This window comes from Macaca fascicularis, chromosome 14, assembly GCF_037993035.2.
Source record: "Macaca fascicularis isolate 582-1 chromosome 14, T2T-MFA8v1.1".
Taxonomy (NCBI): Eukaryota; Metazoa; Chordata; class Mammalia; order Primates; family Cercopithecidae; genus Macaca; species Macaca fascicularis.
In genome coordinates this window covers 99,960,496-99,974,218 of record NC_088388.1, presented here as the reverse complement: position 1 = coordinate 99,974,218, position 13,723 = coordinate 99,960,496, and the positions used below count along the sequence as shown (strand labels likewise).

General features: G+C 36.2%; 1 protein-coding gene across 7 annotated transcripts in view; it reads right to left on the bottom strand.

Annotated features, from left to right (window-relative positions):
• Positions 1-13,723, bottom strand: part of ARHGAP42 (Rho GTPase activating protein 42) — a 311,494-nt gene that overhangs the window by 63,501 nt on the left and 234,270 nt on the right. For all 7 annotated transcript variants that reach the window (XM_005579430.5, XM_045371128.3, XM_065528915.2 and 4 more), the window contains one exon: positions 12,360-12,470. In XM_005579430.5, coding sequence (XP_005579487.1) covers positions 12,360-12,470 — 111 coding nt within the window. The remainder of the gene's footprint in view (positions 1-12,359; positions 12,471-13,723) is intronic.

Genomic DNA, 13,723 nt, shown 5'->3' with positions numbered 1-13,723 from the left:
CAATTTGAAACCATTTTCTCATGTAAATAATATGCAGCCACCTCTTCTGTCTGGGTAGGCAGGGAGGATTCAGCTAAGCATCAGGCACATGTGCTATGATTTCCAACAGATAAACACTGGTTCTATCTGAAAACAATGACCTCATGCTTTTCTTCCTACAAACAAAGTCATGTTCATTTCGAAAACATTTTCAAGCCATTTTTGTTGTTATATGTTAAGGACTTTTTTTCTCTTGTTCAAACAGTCCTGATAGTGCACCAAAATGTAGCATTTGCCCTTTTATAAATATTTTACACTGTCAGTTTTACGTCATCTAATACTATCAAACCTAAATATTCAATAGATTACAATGATGCTATATCAAATTATCCAATAAAATACATAGTCTACCTGAATGCATATAATATAGCATAAACAAAACTGCAGCTTAAACTGGATTAAAAAATACCTTTAATAAAAGTTTGCATATATAGATTTAGAGCTTTTCAGAGAGAAAAGAAAATACTTTTGAAATATATATATATATAACAGTAGTCTTCTAAACATCCAACTAACAGTTTATGAAGTTGCTAAGGAAGTATTGTTTCATGTTTTACCATTTATAATTAATCCACAATTAAACTGTCTTGTTACAAACTGGATGCGATACAAAGCAGGTGCTGCTTTAAAAGCATCATCAGTATAAAAGTTAATTAAACTTGTAAAGAAGATTTTAAGAATATCTGTGATAAATCTTCTATAAAACAATGAATCCCCTGAGATCCACCTTTTCTAATATTCTTGGTTTCTAGAACACGGAAAAAAGACAAAGCACACTGATGTTTTCAGAAGCATGAAGTAAACCATTCCAAACCACACCCAGAACACTGCTAAAAATTCTAACAAATGGTCAATTATGATTCTTTGGCCACAGAAGTTTCCAATACATTTAAATTTCTATGCCATGGCTTGATGCTCCAGCCCTAAAGTACTAATACTAATCTGAAAACATGAAATTCAAAACACTCCAAAATCCAAAATTTTTAGAGCACTGTCATGATACCACAAGTGAAAAATTCCACACCTGATACTTTTGCTTTCTGGTGGTTCAATATATACAAATTGTGCTTCATGCACAAAATTATTAAGAATATTGTATAAAATAAAATTATCCTCAGGCTATGTGTATGAGGTGTATAGGAAACATAATGACTTTCATGTTCAGACTTGGGTCCAATTCCCAAGATAGCTCATTATGTATATGCAAATATCCGAAAATATGAAAAAAATAGGAAACACTTCTAGTCCTAAACATTTTGGATAAGGAATGTCAATGTGTATTCTATTTCAAAAGACTAGACATCTGGAGAAGATGCTGGGTGCGCTCCAGGGAACTACCTGTGAGACGCTCCCTCATGCGAAGGGCTGCTGCATGATTGCAGATTCACTGAACCACATGTGGGTCGCCCTAACCAAAACTCTTATGGACGTATTTTCACACTGATTTTGGTAAACCAATATTTCCCACTAAACTCTGCTTTTAAATTCTTAGTCATGTTCTAAAAAGTAAGATCCTGGTACCCTCATCTTATTCAGATTATTCCATATCCTTAGCATTTTATACGCAGCCAACTTCAGTCAAGAGGAAAATAAACCCATTGGCAGCTTCTAGCAGAATTCAGATTCACTTAGTAGCAGACAAATTTCTTTTAATCTCATAAAGCACGCTGAGCACCTGCTAGGAAATGTACAATCCAATAGAAGGCACATAAGAATTATATACAAAAAACAATCCACCTTTTCCTTTTTATTCCACGGCTTTGGAAGCAGCATTTGGGTTTATTGAAGATCGCATTATGAAAAACCTGCCTCTAGATGGCAGCAAAGTTAAACGTTTTATAGGTTTGAATCCTATACTTGTTCCTTTCATCCTCTACAAAATTCCAAGATGTGAAATGAAAGGAACTGAACAGGACAGCCTGAAAAGCTTTAAGAATTGCACTTCCCACAGATCATTTTCTTTGGTGAATCTGCCCGAATGGCTGGGATGTGAGGGAAAAACTATGGTTTCAGTTTACCCTAAAGTAAATTTAACATTTAAAATCATAACAGTAACCATAATAACAACTACAAACTCCTAGATAGACAGAATAGTTTGAATACTAAGAAAGTTCCTTTTATCATTGGGAAAATCTCATATAGCACATTATTATTCCCAAGGGTATAGAACCAAATTACTTGTCACTCCAATAACCCAACCAATTGGAAAAACTGATACCATACTTACAGATAAATGATCTTTAAAATAACCCCATTACAAGCCAGAAAAGGAACAAATATTCATAATTTCCCAGCCCATTAGTAACCAATTAACTAAATGCAGTATGGATGTGGCACTTCCAAAAGTGTCAAGCCTTAAGTTACCACTGATGATGTAAATGGCAAATAATAGTAAGAGTTAAGAAAAGGGGTTGGTGAGATGAAGAGCCTCTAAGTGGTAGATATAGTAATTTCAGATAACTGAATTGCTCAAACTGAGAACCATTGAAGTGTGAATGCTTTTACAAGGATGTGATTCACTCCTACATGCTTACCCTCTTTTCTGACTGACAACAATCAATTATTACAATGACCTCTTTTCTTTAGCTTATTAAAATTCTCAAAGTGGTAGAGACATCCCATCTTCCTACAGCAGCACTGCCAATCATGCTCTGAATTTGTTCTTGAGTTTAATGGAACCCTCACAATCAATTTCTACAGAGCCCGTCCACCAGCTTTACCAACAAAGTAAAGTCAGTTGTCAAATATAATTCAGTAACCATCTTTGACCACTAAGAACTGCAAGCATAAACCCTTCTCTCCTAAGAAATTAATCACTGCTTAAAATACTGAACACTCCACTCTCACAGTTAATGTCATATTTAATGATAAAAGAGTGAATGTGTTCCTTCTCCACCCAAGATCAGGAACAAGATAATGATGCCCATTCTTGACACTTCTAATATTGTGCTACAGCTTCTAGTCAAAAAAAACTAAGCAAGAAAAAGAAATAAAAGGCATCCAGATGAGAAAGAAAAAAGAAAAAGCATCTCTGTTTGCAAATGCCATGATCTCATATATATAAAATCCTACAAAATCCAGGGCAAAGCTATTATAACTAATAAACAAGTTTAATAAGGTTGCAGGATACAAAGACCAATATACAAAAATCAGTTGTATTTCTATACACTTGCAATGAACAATCTGAAAATAAAGTTAAGAAAACAATGCCATTTACTATAGCTTCAAAAAAATAAACTACTTGGGAAAACTGATTTAACAAACGACGTATAAAAGTTATGCTCTGAAAACTGTAAAATACCGTATAAAGAAATTAAGGAAGGTCAAAATAAATGGAGAGTATCTCATGTTCATAGACTGGATAACTTAATATTGTTAAGATGGTAATATTCCCCAAATTGACATACATATTCTACACAATCCCTGTCAGAATTTCAGCTGACTTTTTTGTAGTAATTGACAAGCTGATTCTAAAATTTACAGGGCACTGCAAGGAACCCCAACCAGTCAAAAAAAAAAAAAAAAAAAAAATCTTAACAAAACAACAACAACAAAAAACACTTCAAAACTTAACACAAAACAACAGTAATCAGCACAGTGTGATATTGGCATAAGGGTAAATTGAAACCATAGTCTTTCCTCACATCCCAGCCACTAAAGCAGACATGTAAATCAGTGTAATGTAATTGAGAGTCTGTTATACACATACATTCTGTCATCATCTGATTTTTGACAAGAGTGGTACAACTACACAAGGGAGAATGAATAGCCTTTTCAACAAATTATTCTAGGATAATTGCATAGCCAAATGCAAAGGAATGAAGTTGAAGCCCTATCTTATGGCATAGACAAAAAATTACCTGAAAATGGATCAAGGACCTAAATTTAAGACATAAACTATGAAACACTTAGAAAAAAGATAGGAATACATCTCTATGATGTGTTTGGCAATGGATTCTTAGATATGACACCAAAAGCACAAACAACAACAACAAAATACACAAACTTCATCAAAATTAAAAACTCATGCTTCGATGTACACTGTCATGAAAATTGAAAGAAAACTAATAGAATGGAAGAATATATTTACAAAAATCATTTATCTGATAAGGGGCTTATATGCAGAATACATAAACAACTCTTACAATTAAATAATAAAAAGACAAATAACCTAGTTTAAAAATAGGCAAAGAAACTGAATAGACATTTCTTGAAAGAAATATATGAATGGTCAAAAAGCATTTGAAAGATTCTTGACTTATTAGTCATCAGAGAAATCGAAATCAAAACCACAGTGAAATCCAAGTTCACCTCTCTGGGATGGCTAGACACAAAAAGTGAGATAATAGCAAGTGTGTGTGAGGGACATGGAGAAACGGTATCCCTCATACACCACTGGTGGGAATGTCAAAGGGTGCAGTTATTTTGGTAGTTCCTCAGATGGTGAAACACACCATATGACTCAGTAATTCTACTTCAAGAGAGGGAAAAACTTGTATCTACACGAAAATTTGTACATGAATGTTTATAACAGGTGTCCCCAATCCCTGGGCTGCAGACCAGTAAAGGTCATTTGCAGCCGGTTAGGAACCCAACTGCATGGCAGGAGGTGAGCTGTGGGTGAGCTCTGCCTCCTATCAGGTCAGTGCTGGCATTAGACTCTCATAGGAGCGGGAGGCCTATTGTGAACTGTGCATGTGAGGGATCTATGTTGCGTGCTTCTTATGAGAATCTAATGCCTGATGATCTGAGGTGGAACAGTTTTATCCCCAAACCCTTCCCTCCCGACCAATTTTTTCTTGGAGAAATTGTCTTCCACAAAACTGGTCCCTGGTGCCACAAAAGGTTGGGAACAGCTGGTTTATAACATTATTCATAATAGTGAAAAGGTATCCATTAACTAATATTTGGACAAGCAAAATGTGGTCTATCCATACAATAAAATATTATTTGGCCCTAAAGGGAAATGAAGTACTGATGCATGCTTTCAGATGGATGAACCTTGAAAACTGCATCTGAGTAAAAGAAGCCAATCACAAAAGGTCATTTATTATACAATTTCATTTGTATGAAATGCCCAGAGTAGGCAAATTAATAGAGACAGAAAATAATTAGTGGTTTTCAGGATTGGGGGTTATGGGGTATACTGGGAAAGATAGCTAACGGATGTGATGTTTATTTTTAAGGTGATGAAAATACTTTAAATCTTTTTGTAGTGATTGTTGCACATATCTGTGAATATACTAAAGTCCCTTTGGATATTACAGTTTAAATTAGTTGTCTGTGTGGCATGTGAATTATATCTTTATGAAGTTTTTTTTTTTTCTTTTTTGAGACAAGGTCTCACCCTTTCACACAGGCTGGAGTGTAGTGGCACGATTAGAGTTCACTGCAGTTTTGACTTCCCAGGCTCAAGTGATCCTCCCACCTCAGTCCCCAAGTAGCTAAGACTACAGGCGCATGCCACCATGCCTAATTAATTTTTGTAGAGGTGGAGTTTTGCCATGTTGCCAAGACTGGTTTTGAACTCCTGGGCTCAAACAATCCTCCCGCCTCAGCCTCCCAACTTGCTGGGATCACAGGTGTGAGCTACCATGCCTGGCCTGAAGTTGTTTTTAAAAAATAAAAATAAATACTTCCCATACACAAAGCACCATAATGCACTATAAGAAATCAAAATGTTATATAGTTCCATTCTTCACATTTGGCCATCTAAGCTTCTAAGAAGATTAGAAAAGTAAGGCAAAGTCAAGGCATCAATTTTCACACTGTAAAAGTGTCAGGCCTGTGAGTTAAATCTGTAGTCTTTGCAATTCCCTGCCTGGAGGAGACTTCGAGATAAACATCTTAAAGGATACCTTCAAAATGACTACAGATTGCTTTAAGTCTAATGCATAGATGTGCAAGGGAGTTCACGGCAAGAAAACAAAAGCATATACAAATCTAATCAAATAAATAATGAGAAACTTGAAGATAAAAAGAGAGCCAAGAATGGAAAGTGGCCAGTCAATGCTGGTCTGGAAAAGACTGCTTTTAAAATCAGAGGACAGAAGCACAAATGAATGAATGGACAGACATGCACACTGATTAATAAAACAAAGCCGTGGCCATCCATCTCCTCAGCACTCAAAAACATCATTGGAATTCCTGAAAAGATGGATTTCTGAGCATTCAAGAGGAGGGAACTCAGATGAAGGGGCCTGAGGTACACTTTGGTGGTAAAGGAACAGAGGCATTGATGAATAGCCAGCTTATCTTTAGAGCTCAGTTATAATAGAGAAGGTACTGTCACCAGCAAGGTGATAAAGTCCAGAAGAAGCTACATGATTGATTTCTACCAAACACATAGGATGCATTTTTCTTATTTTTATAAAATTCTGTTCATTAAATTATATCACAAATTTCCAATTTTCAATAACAGTACCCTGAACTTTAGATTTATCCATGAACTGTTGCAGATTTTATTTTTATTTAAAAGCTTTGCTGTTTCATTTTCAAAGAATGATTGCCCACAGATTTTAAACAGGATAGAAATTTAACTTTTAGTCCTACAGAGTTTCAAAAAACAATGATGCTACCTTATTTTTTTCACTTTGATTTACTAAATTAAAGCTAATTGATTATATTGAAAAAGAAAAAAACATCAAAAGGTTAATCTTTCAAAATCCACTCATCTATATACTAGCGGATGGATTTTTTAAAAAGACTTAGCAGTAGCATTTCAATCTCAAAATTATTTAAGCTTTTTAAATTCAGAGACTCTAAAAAGTATTTTATAGTATACTTCTTGATAATAACAAGCAAAAACATGTTAGCAAATTATGCAAAATTTTCTTCAGCAAAAAATTTAAATTGGATTTAGCAGTCCAAGGGAAGAGCACCAAAAGCACTCTATTTTAGTTTATATATGATGATTTATTTTCCTTTTCTGCATTAACTTTAAACATTAATACAAAAAAACTACAATGGAGTCTAAAAGGAATACTGTAATATGAAAATGCTATTACAAAACTTACTCTACGCGTATATTTAGAAGGCTAAAATTAAAATGTGTTTTTAAAAAAGCTACCTGGGGCTTTAAAGCCACAACTAACAAAGGGATTCATAAGTGTTGTTTTCCTATCTAGCAATCACAGTATAAGTGAGGTACACACTGGCTGGTGCTGGTGCTTTATTGATGCTAACGATGTACCAGGTACAATACAAGAGCTCTACGCATTACCTGTGCTGGTTGATCCTCACTACGATCCTGGGAACTACACATTATTTTTGTCCTCAATATACAGATAAAAACCTGAGGCAGAGAATTTGTAAAATGTGCCATATTTGCACAGCTGTAACATGTGGAGCCAAATTACATCTTATTCCAACTCATTTAGCTATTATACTTTGTCTCTGCTTACCAAAGGTAAATCTCTTATTTTCTTCTAATTTTAAGGAGCTAACATAACTACACAGTATAATTTTCTAATCATCCATTTTATTTGGCCAGAGCAAATATTATCAGGAAGGATTAATTTCTGTAGTGAAGTGGCCACTAAGGAAGTGGTACTACACCATGACTTCAGATTTGGGTTCTGGGTTCCTACCTGCCACTTCAGATTTGTGGCCTTAGGCAACCAACAATCTTTCTGTAACTTAGCTTCTTCATCTAACAACTACTTCATGATAATGCTGTTATGGATTTATGTGAGCTAACAGAGAAAACACATAGCACATAGTAGTTGCTCACAAAACATACGTCCAACTAAGTAGGCTTAAAGGACATAATCAACACATACACAAGTTTATAGCTGAATGAATCATAAGGCAGATGAGTCATAACAAGATTCCGTTTTCTAAGCCACAAACCTTTATGTACCGTGAAATACTTCTGAGACCTCTGGGCTCCTCCACAACTCTTACTCAAGCTGTTTGCGTTCAGAGTACTTCTAGAACTGCTTCTTCTAATCCATAAAAGTTCTCATAAACCTCAGGCAGCTCTGAGCAGTAGGTGAATATTATAACCAAGAGTCAGGAGAGGTTTCTCCCTCCCTGATCTCTTTCCCCCATCATAAACCTAAACTTACGTATCTTGTTGCCATATCTGGAAGGATGAGCCTGCTGTTCAACAGAAACATAATATGAACCACAAATGAAGCCAATGTGTAATTAACTAGTCTCACTCTGTCACCCAGGCTGCTGTGCAGTGGCGTGATTTTGGCTCACTGCAATCTCCACTTCCAGGGTTCAAGTGAATCTCGTGCCTCAGCCTCCTGAGTAGCTGGGATTACAGGCACCCATCACCATGCCTGGCTAGTTTTTGTGTTTTTAGTAGAGACGAGGTTTCACCATGTTGGCCAAGCTGGTCTTGAACTACTGGTTTCAAGCGATCTGCCCGCCTCAGCCTCCTAATGTGCTGGGACTACAGGCGTGAGCCACCATGCCTGGCTAGTAAACATATTTTAGATACTTAAAAAAAAAAAAAAAAAAGTGAAATAAATTTGAAAAATTTATTTTAATACAATATATCCAAAATAGCATTTCAACCTGTAATCAGTATAAAAGAGGCATTAATGAGTTATTATCCATTTTTTCATACTAAGATTCTGCAGGCTGATGTTGATTTTATATTTATAGCACATCCTAACTCAGACTAGCTATGGGTAATTACTACCACACAGAATGGTGGGTCTAGAAATCACCAGTGAGCTATAATCCCTTTCTATATAAAATATAATAAACTAGAAAAAAGATGGCTATTAAACTTGTATAGCTTATAGAGAACTGAGTTTAAAAAGCTGATTTCAGGCCAGGCATGGTGGCTCACCCTGTAATCCCAGCACTTTGGGAGGCCGAAACAGGTGGATCACCTGAGGTCAGGAGCTCGAGACCAGCCCGGCCAACGTCATGAAACTCTGTCTCTACTAAAACTAAAAATATTATCTGGGTGTGGTGGTGTATGCCTGTAATTTCAGCTACTCGCTCAGGAGCCTGAGGCAGGAGAATCGCTTAAACCTGTCAGGTGGAGGTTGTAGTGAGCTGAGATTATGTCACTGCACTCCTACCTGGGCAATAGGGCAAACTCCATCTCAAAAACACCAAACACTAACAAAAAAATTGATTCCAGGTATGCTTTTAAAACAATAACACGTAGCTTATTTATAAATAACATTTGAATGTCCTCTTTTAATCCATGTGTCAGACCTAGTTTTTCTTTAGAATAATGACAATGTAGGAATATTTATTTATTTATTTATTTATTTATTTATTTATTTATTATTTATTGAGACAGAGTGTTACTCTGTTGCCCAGGCTGGAGTGCAGTGGTGTGATCTTGGATCACTGCAACCTCCACCTCCCAGGTTCAAGCAATTCTCGTGCCTCAGCCTCTTGAGTAGCTTAGACTACAGGCACATGCCACCACGCCCAGCTAATTTTTGCATTTTTAGTAGAGACAAGGTTTCACCATATTGGTCAGGCTGGTCTTGAACTCCTGACCTCAAGCAATCCACCCGCCTTGGCCTCCCAAAGTGCTGGGATTACAGGCCTGAGCCACCATGCCAGCCAGAATATTTATTCTTAATAGCACATGAATATGGCATAGAAGTTTTATGACAAGCGGTATGATCTTGATATTAATTAAAACAATGTAAACTAATCTCAAATATATCATCGTAAGGTAAGAATATTATTTCATGAATCACTATCCCCTGTTCATATTTTCTATCGGATTTCTTACAATCTATAGGAGATAGACCCATCCCCAGGGCATTTGCTTTACTCTAATGCTTATTTGTTAAACTAATCTGGGCTAAAGCTAGAATAGACTACTAGATTTCTGCAACATGCAATAGCAATACAAACAAGAATTGGATTTTTAAAGAACAAAAACAGCAAAGACATTAAAGTGTTTTCATGTCTTTTTATGTTTATAGTTCCCGGGAACTTTGGTTTACAACTTTTCTCCTCCAAATTAATTTGTCAATGCATAAACCTAAAGATTGACATACACACTCATGCTTCATTGATCCCATTTCTATTCTCATTGTTCAAATGGATATTAAGTACAACTCCATGGATGAGACTCTGAGGCTAGAAATGAGGACGAGACCAAACTGACAGTACTATTTGGTTTGGCCAGACGCTCTAATAGGAAAAACAGAGCAGCCAGGAAAATATTTTGGAAGAAGGACAATTTTAACATCAATTTTGACTGTGGTGTCATAAGAAAGGTATGCATGACAGAAGACTTATCAGGACATCATAGCTTCGGATAAGGTTGAGGGAAGAAAACACATTTCAGTTGAAAGATGGCTTCTACTTCTCTACCGTATTTTTACAGGAATTCATAAATTCTTGTCATTCCTTCTGCCACCTGTGAGCAAACATTTTTTTACAATCTCCTCTTTATACATCTGATGTCATCTTACAGAATGTTCTAGTTCACTGTTCCCAGACAGGATGGGCTATAAAAGAGACCTAGGGAAACAAGCGACCCCCATATCATCTTCCAAGAGGAATAAAGGCATACAGATGTGAAAGGATTATTCCAGGTGTGAGAAGAAACAACAGCACAGCAGATCAGCACAGTGTCTGAAGGAAATGGGAAGACACAACGAAGGAATATACAGAAAAACTGTCAGAATTAATGGGGTCTCTGACGGTTTGGTGTCAAGAAGAGCTGCAATTCAAAAATCCCAAGGGGCAGGCTCTAGGGAAGTAGTTTGCTAGCAAGAAGCGAAGCTTCAGAAACCATGGTGGGATTCTGGGGTGGGACTTAGTCAATGGGAAGGGGAACAGGATCCATAAGTAGTGGTCATCTTCCTAGAACAGGAAACGTTAGGCTGGCTAGTTGTCCATGAGCCCCAGATGAGCTTCAGAACATTCTCTAGGTCATAGAAAGTTTAATCAGATCTTAAAGTGTCTGCTATATAAGAGGATAATCCTAGGGGATTTAAGGATTAAGTGTTTGGTAAACAGAACTTGAACTTCAGTTTGTTATTCTAAATAAAAGGTAAAAGTTAAATCCCTGAGCCTGAGTGGTGGTCTTCAGTTCCCTCATCTCTCTAGCTGAAAGCTGGTCTTGCAAATGTGCCTACTGCCTAGTTTACAGGAGAGAGTCAATAGGTTCCAACTAAAGGAAGAGGTCCTGGAAGCCAGGTTGGGCCTGATAACTGTCCCCTACCTCTGCTCTGTCTCAGTTTTCCATTATCTTTAGGGGACAGCTGGTGGATTTCCATTAGAAAATGATTCATGTGAAATACATTTTACAATGTTGTCTTCCTTTGCCTTCTCCTTATCATATCCACTAACAAAGAGTATTTTATTTTTATTATGAATGGATTTTTTAAAGGACTGACATAGGAAGAAAAGAATGGCTTAAATTAGGTATCTGATTACTTATACATTTATTAACCCTATCCTCTGATCTCATGGGAATTGAAGAATGCAGACAACAGACCACCTGACTCTAGAGCAAACCTTTATTCATCATACATGCCACTTTGTCAAGATGCCTTTTTAGGCAATATTGGAACACATTAGGGTATCACTTGAAAAAAATGCTAAAAAATGAAAAAGCTTATAAAGACCAGCCACCTGTTCTTTTCTGTAATGCAGTTTACATTAGGAAATCCATTACATTTTACACTGACTTAGGAAAATAAATGACTTCATAGGAAAGTCCAGCAGATCCGAGCTCTGTGAGGAAGGGGAGCACAGAACAAAGGGGAAAACAGAGCCTTCAGTTTTCCCTCTCTGTCTAAAGTTTTGCTAAATGGGTCATTTTACTGGTGAAGTGTACTCATTCATGTATAGATAATGTACAGCCCCTTTTTTTAAAATTTATTTAATTAATACATTTCATTTTTAGAGCAGTTTTAGGTTTGCCAAAAAATGAGTGGAAAGAATGAAGTTCCCTTATGCCCCCTTAGCTCACCTGTCCCCCACCACCTCTGTACTTCTCTCCCGCTAACAGCTTCCTCTCGTATTAGAATCTTGCATTTCTGTGGTACTTTTGTTATAGCCGATGCGGCAATGCTAATACATTAATATTAAATGAATCCATAGTACACATTAGAGCTCAGTTTTTGTGCTACCCATTCTACGGGTTTTGACAAATGTACAACGGTATTCTCATCCATCACTACACTATTGTACAGAAGAGTTTCACTGTCCTAAAAGTCGCCTGTACTCCACCTGTTCATCCCTTCCCTACTCCCCTTTTATTTTTATCAATCATAATTTTCAAGAAAAATTATATATTATAAAAAAAAAGTGTACTTTTTTTCCATAGATTGTTTTCAGCCTACCATTTTTACAAAAAATCTGAAACTTACCGGTTCAACAAATTCAAACTTCTTTTTTTCTTGGACCTCTTGAATTTTAAAGACATATTCTAATGACGCTTCATAGAAGTTCTGATGTTCTCGGTCAATTTGTGTATCTGCCTAAAGAGAAAAACCAGAGGGTGATTACTGATGGTTCTACATAGAGAGAGACTCAATTCCTGCTCTGCTGTCTTTATTACAAAGTAACTCCAACCAAAAGTTTAACTCAGCACTTATTATAGTCTTTGCCTACAAGAGCATATAGTGTGTGGGGCAGGAGATACACACACAGACACATAACACACACAGAATAAGTACACAATACCCATTGCAGTTAAAAAAAAATACAAGAAATGTAAATGAAAAATTATGGGATCATAGAAGGATGGATAAAATTCAAAATTATGGGACAAAATGGTGGTATTTGGAGTTGAATCTTAAGATGAACAATTGACTGAATTGTCGACAATATAAAAAAAAAGCAGGGGCCATTTTCCTGAAAAAGTAAAGAGGCATGAAGAGATGGATTTGACTGCAGTGTGAACACATGGAGAAGAAGAGGGAGAAGTGAGGATAGCATCATACTGTAAAATATCTTGGATGCTGCATAACAAATTAGGATTTTAATGGAGGGAGAAGCATCTAAGAATATTAAGCAGGGAGCCACTTCATTAGGTAAGATCTTAGATAATGCTGGTGGCAGAGTCAAACAAATAAACAAACAAATAAAAATTCAATGGCTCTAACCTGATGAATCATGCTATGTCAATGTCATGCACACTCATTATATCTGATTGCAATAAGGTTCTATTGACAAAGTATAAGAGAGTATTACTGAGGTGATTTCATTTTCTTTTAGACAATGCCTCTCTCTTCCCTCTTCTCTGCCTACTATCACCCTCAGATGCACTCTTTAAAAGTGACTTTGGCTTAGCAGAGAGACATGACTTACTTTTCTTGCCCACCTCTACCTTCCTTGTTGCCAGCTGGATGTTACAAAAGCCGATGGAAAGAAGGGGCTCTCTGGAGTACTAAGTATCCATTGACACCAATTTGGGGATAGAAAACTTGAAGCCATTTATAATGGTAGTTTGACAAACAAAATTAAAAAAAAAAAAAGATTTTATTGGTAAGACTTCCAGTTAACAGAACTTATTAGTAATTAAGATTTGGAGGAGTAAAAAATTATACATGTACTTTTAACTGTGCAGGGAGTAGATGCCCCTAACCCCCACGTTGTTCAAGAATCAGCTGTAATTATATATACTTATTATGCATTTAATTAGGTGATTACAAAGAATCCAATATTACCAGCAACTCACTAGAGACGTTTAAAGTTGAGTATTCTAAATTTTTAAGCTAATAAATGTGAA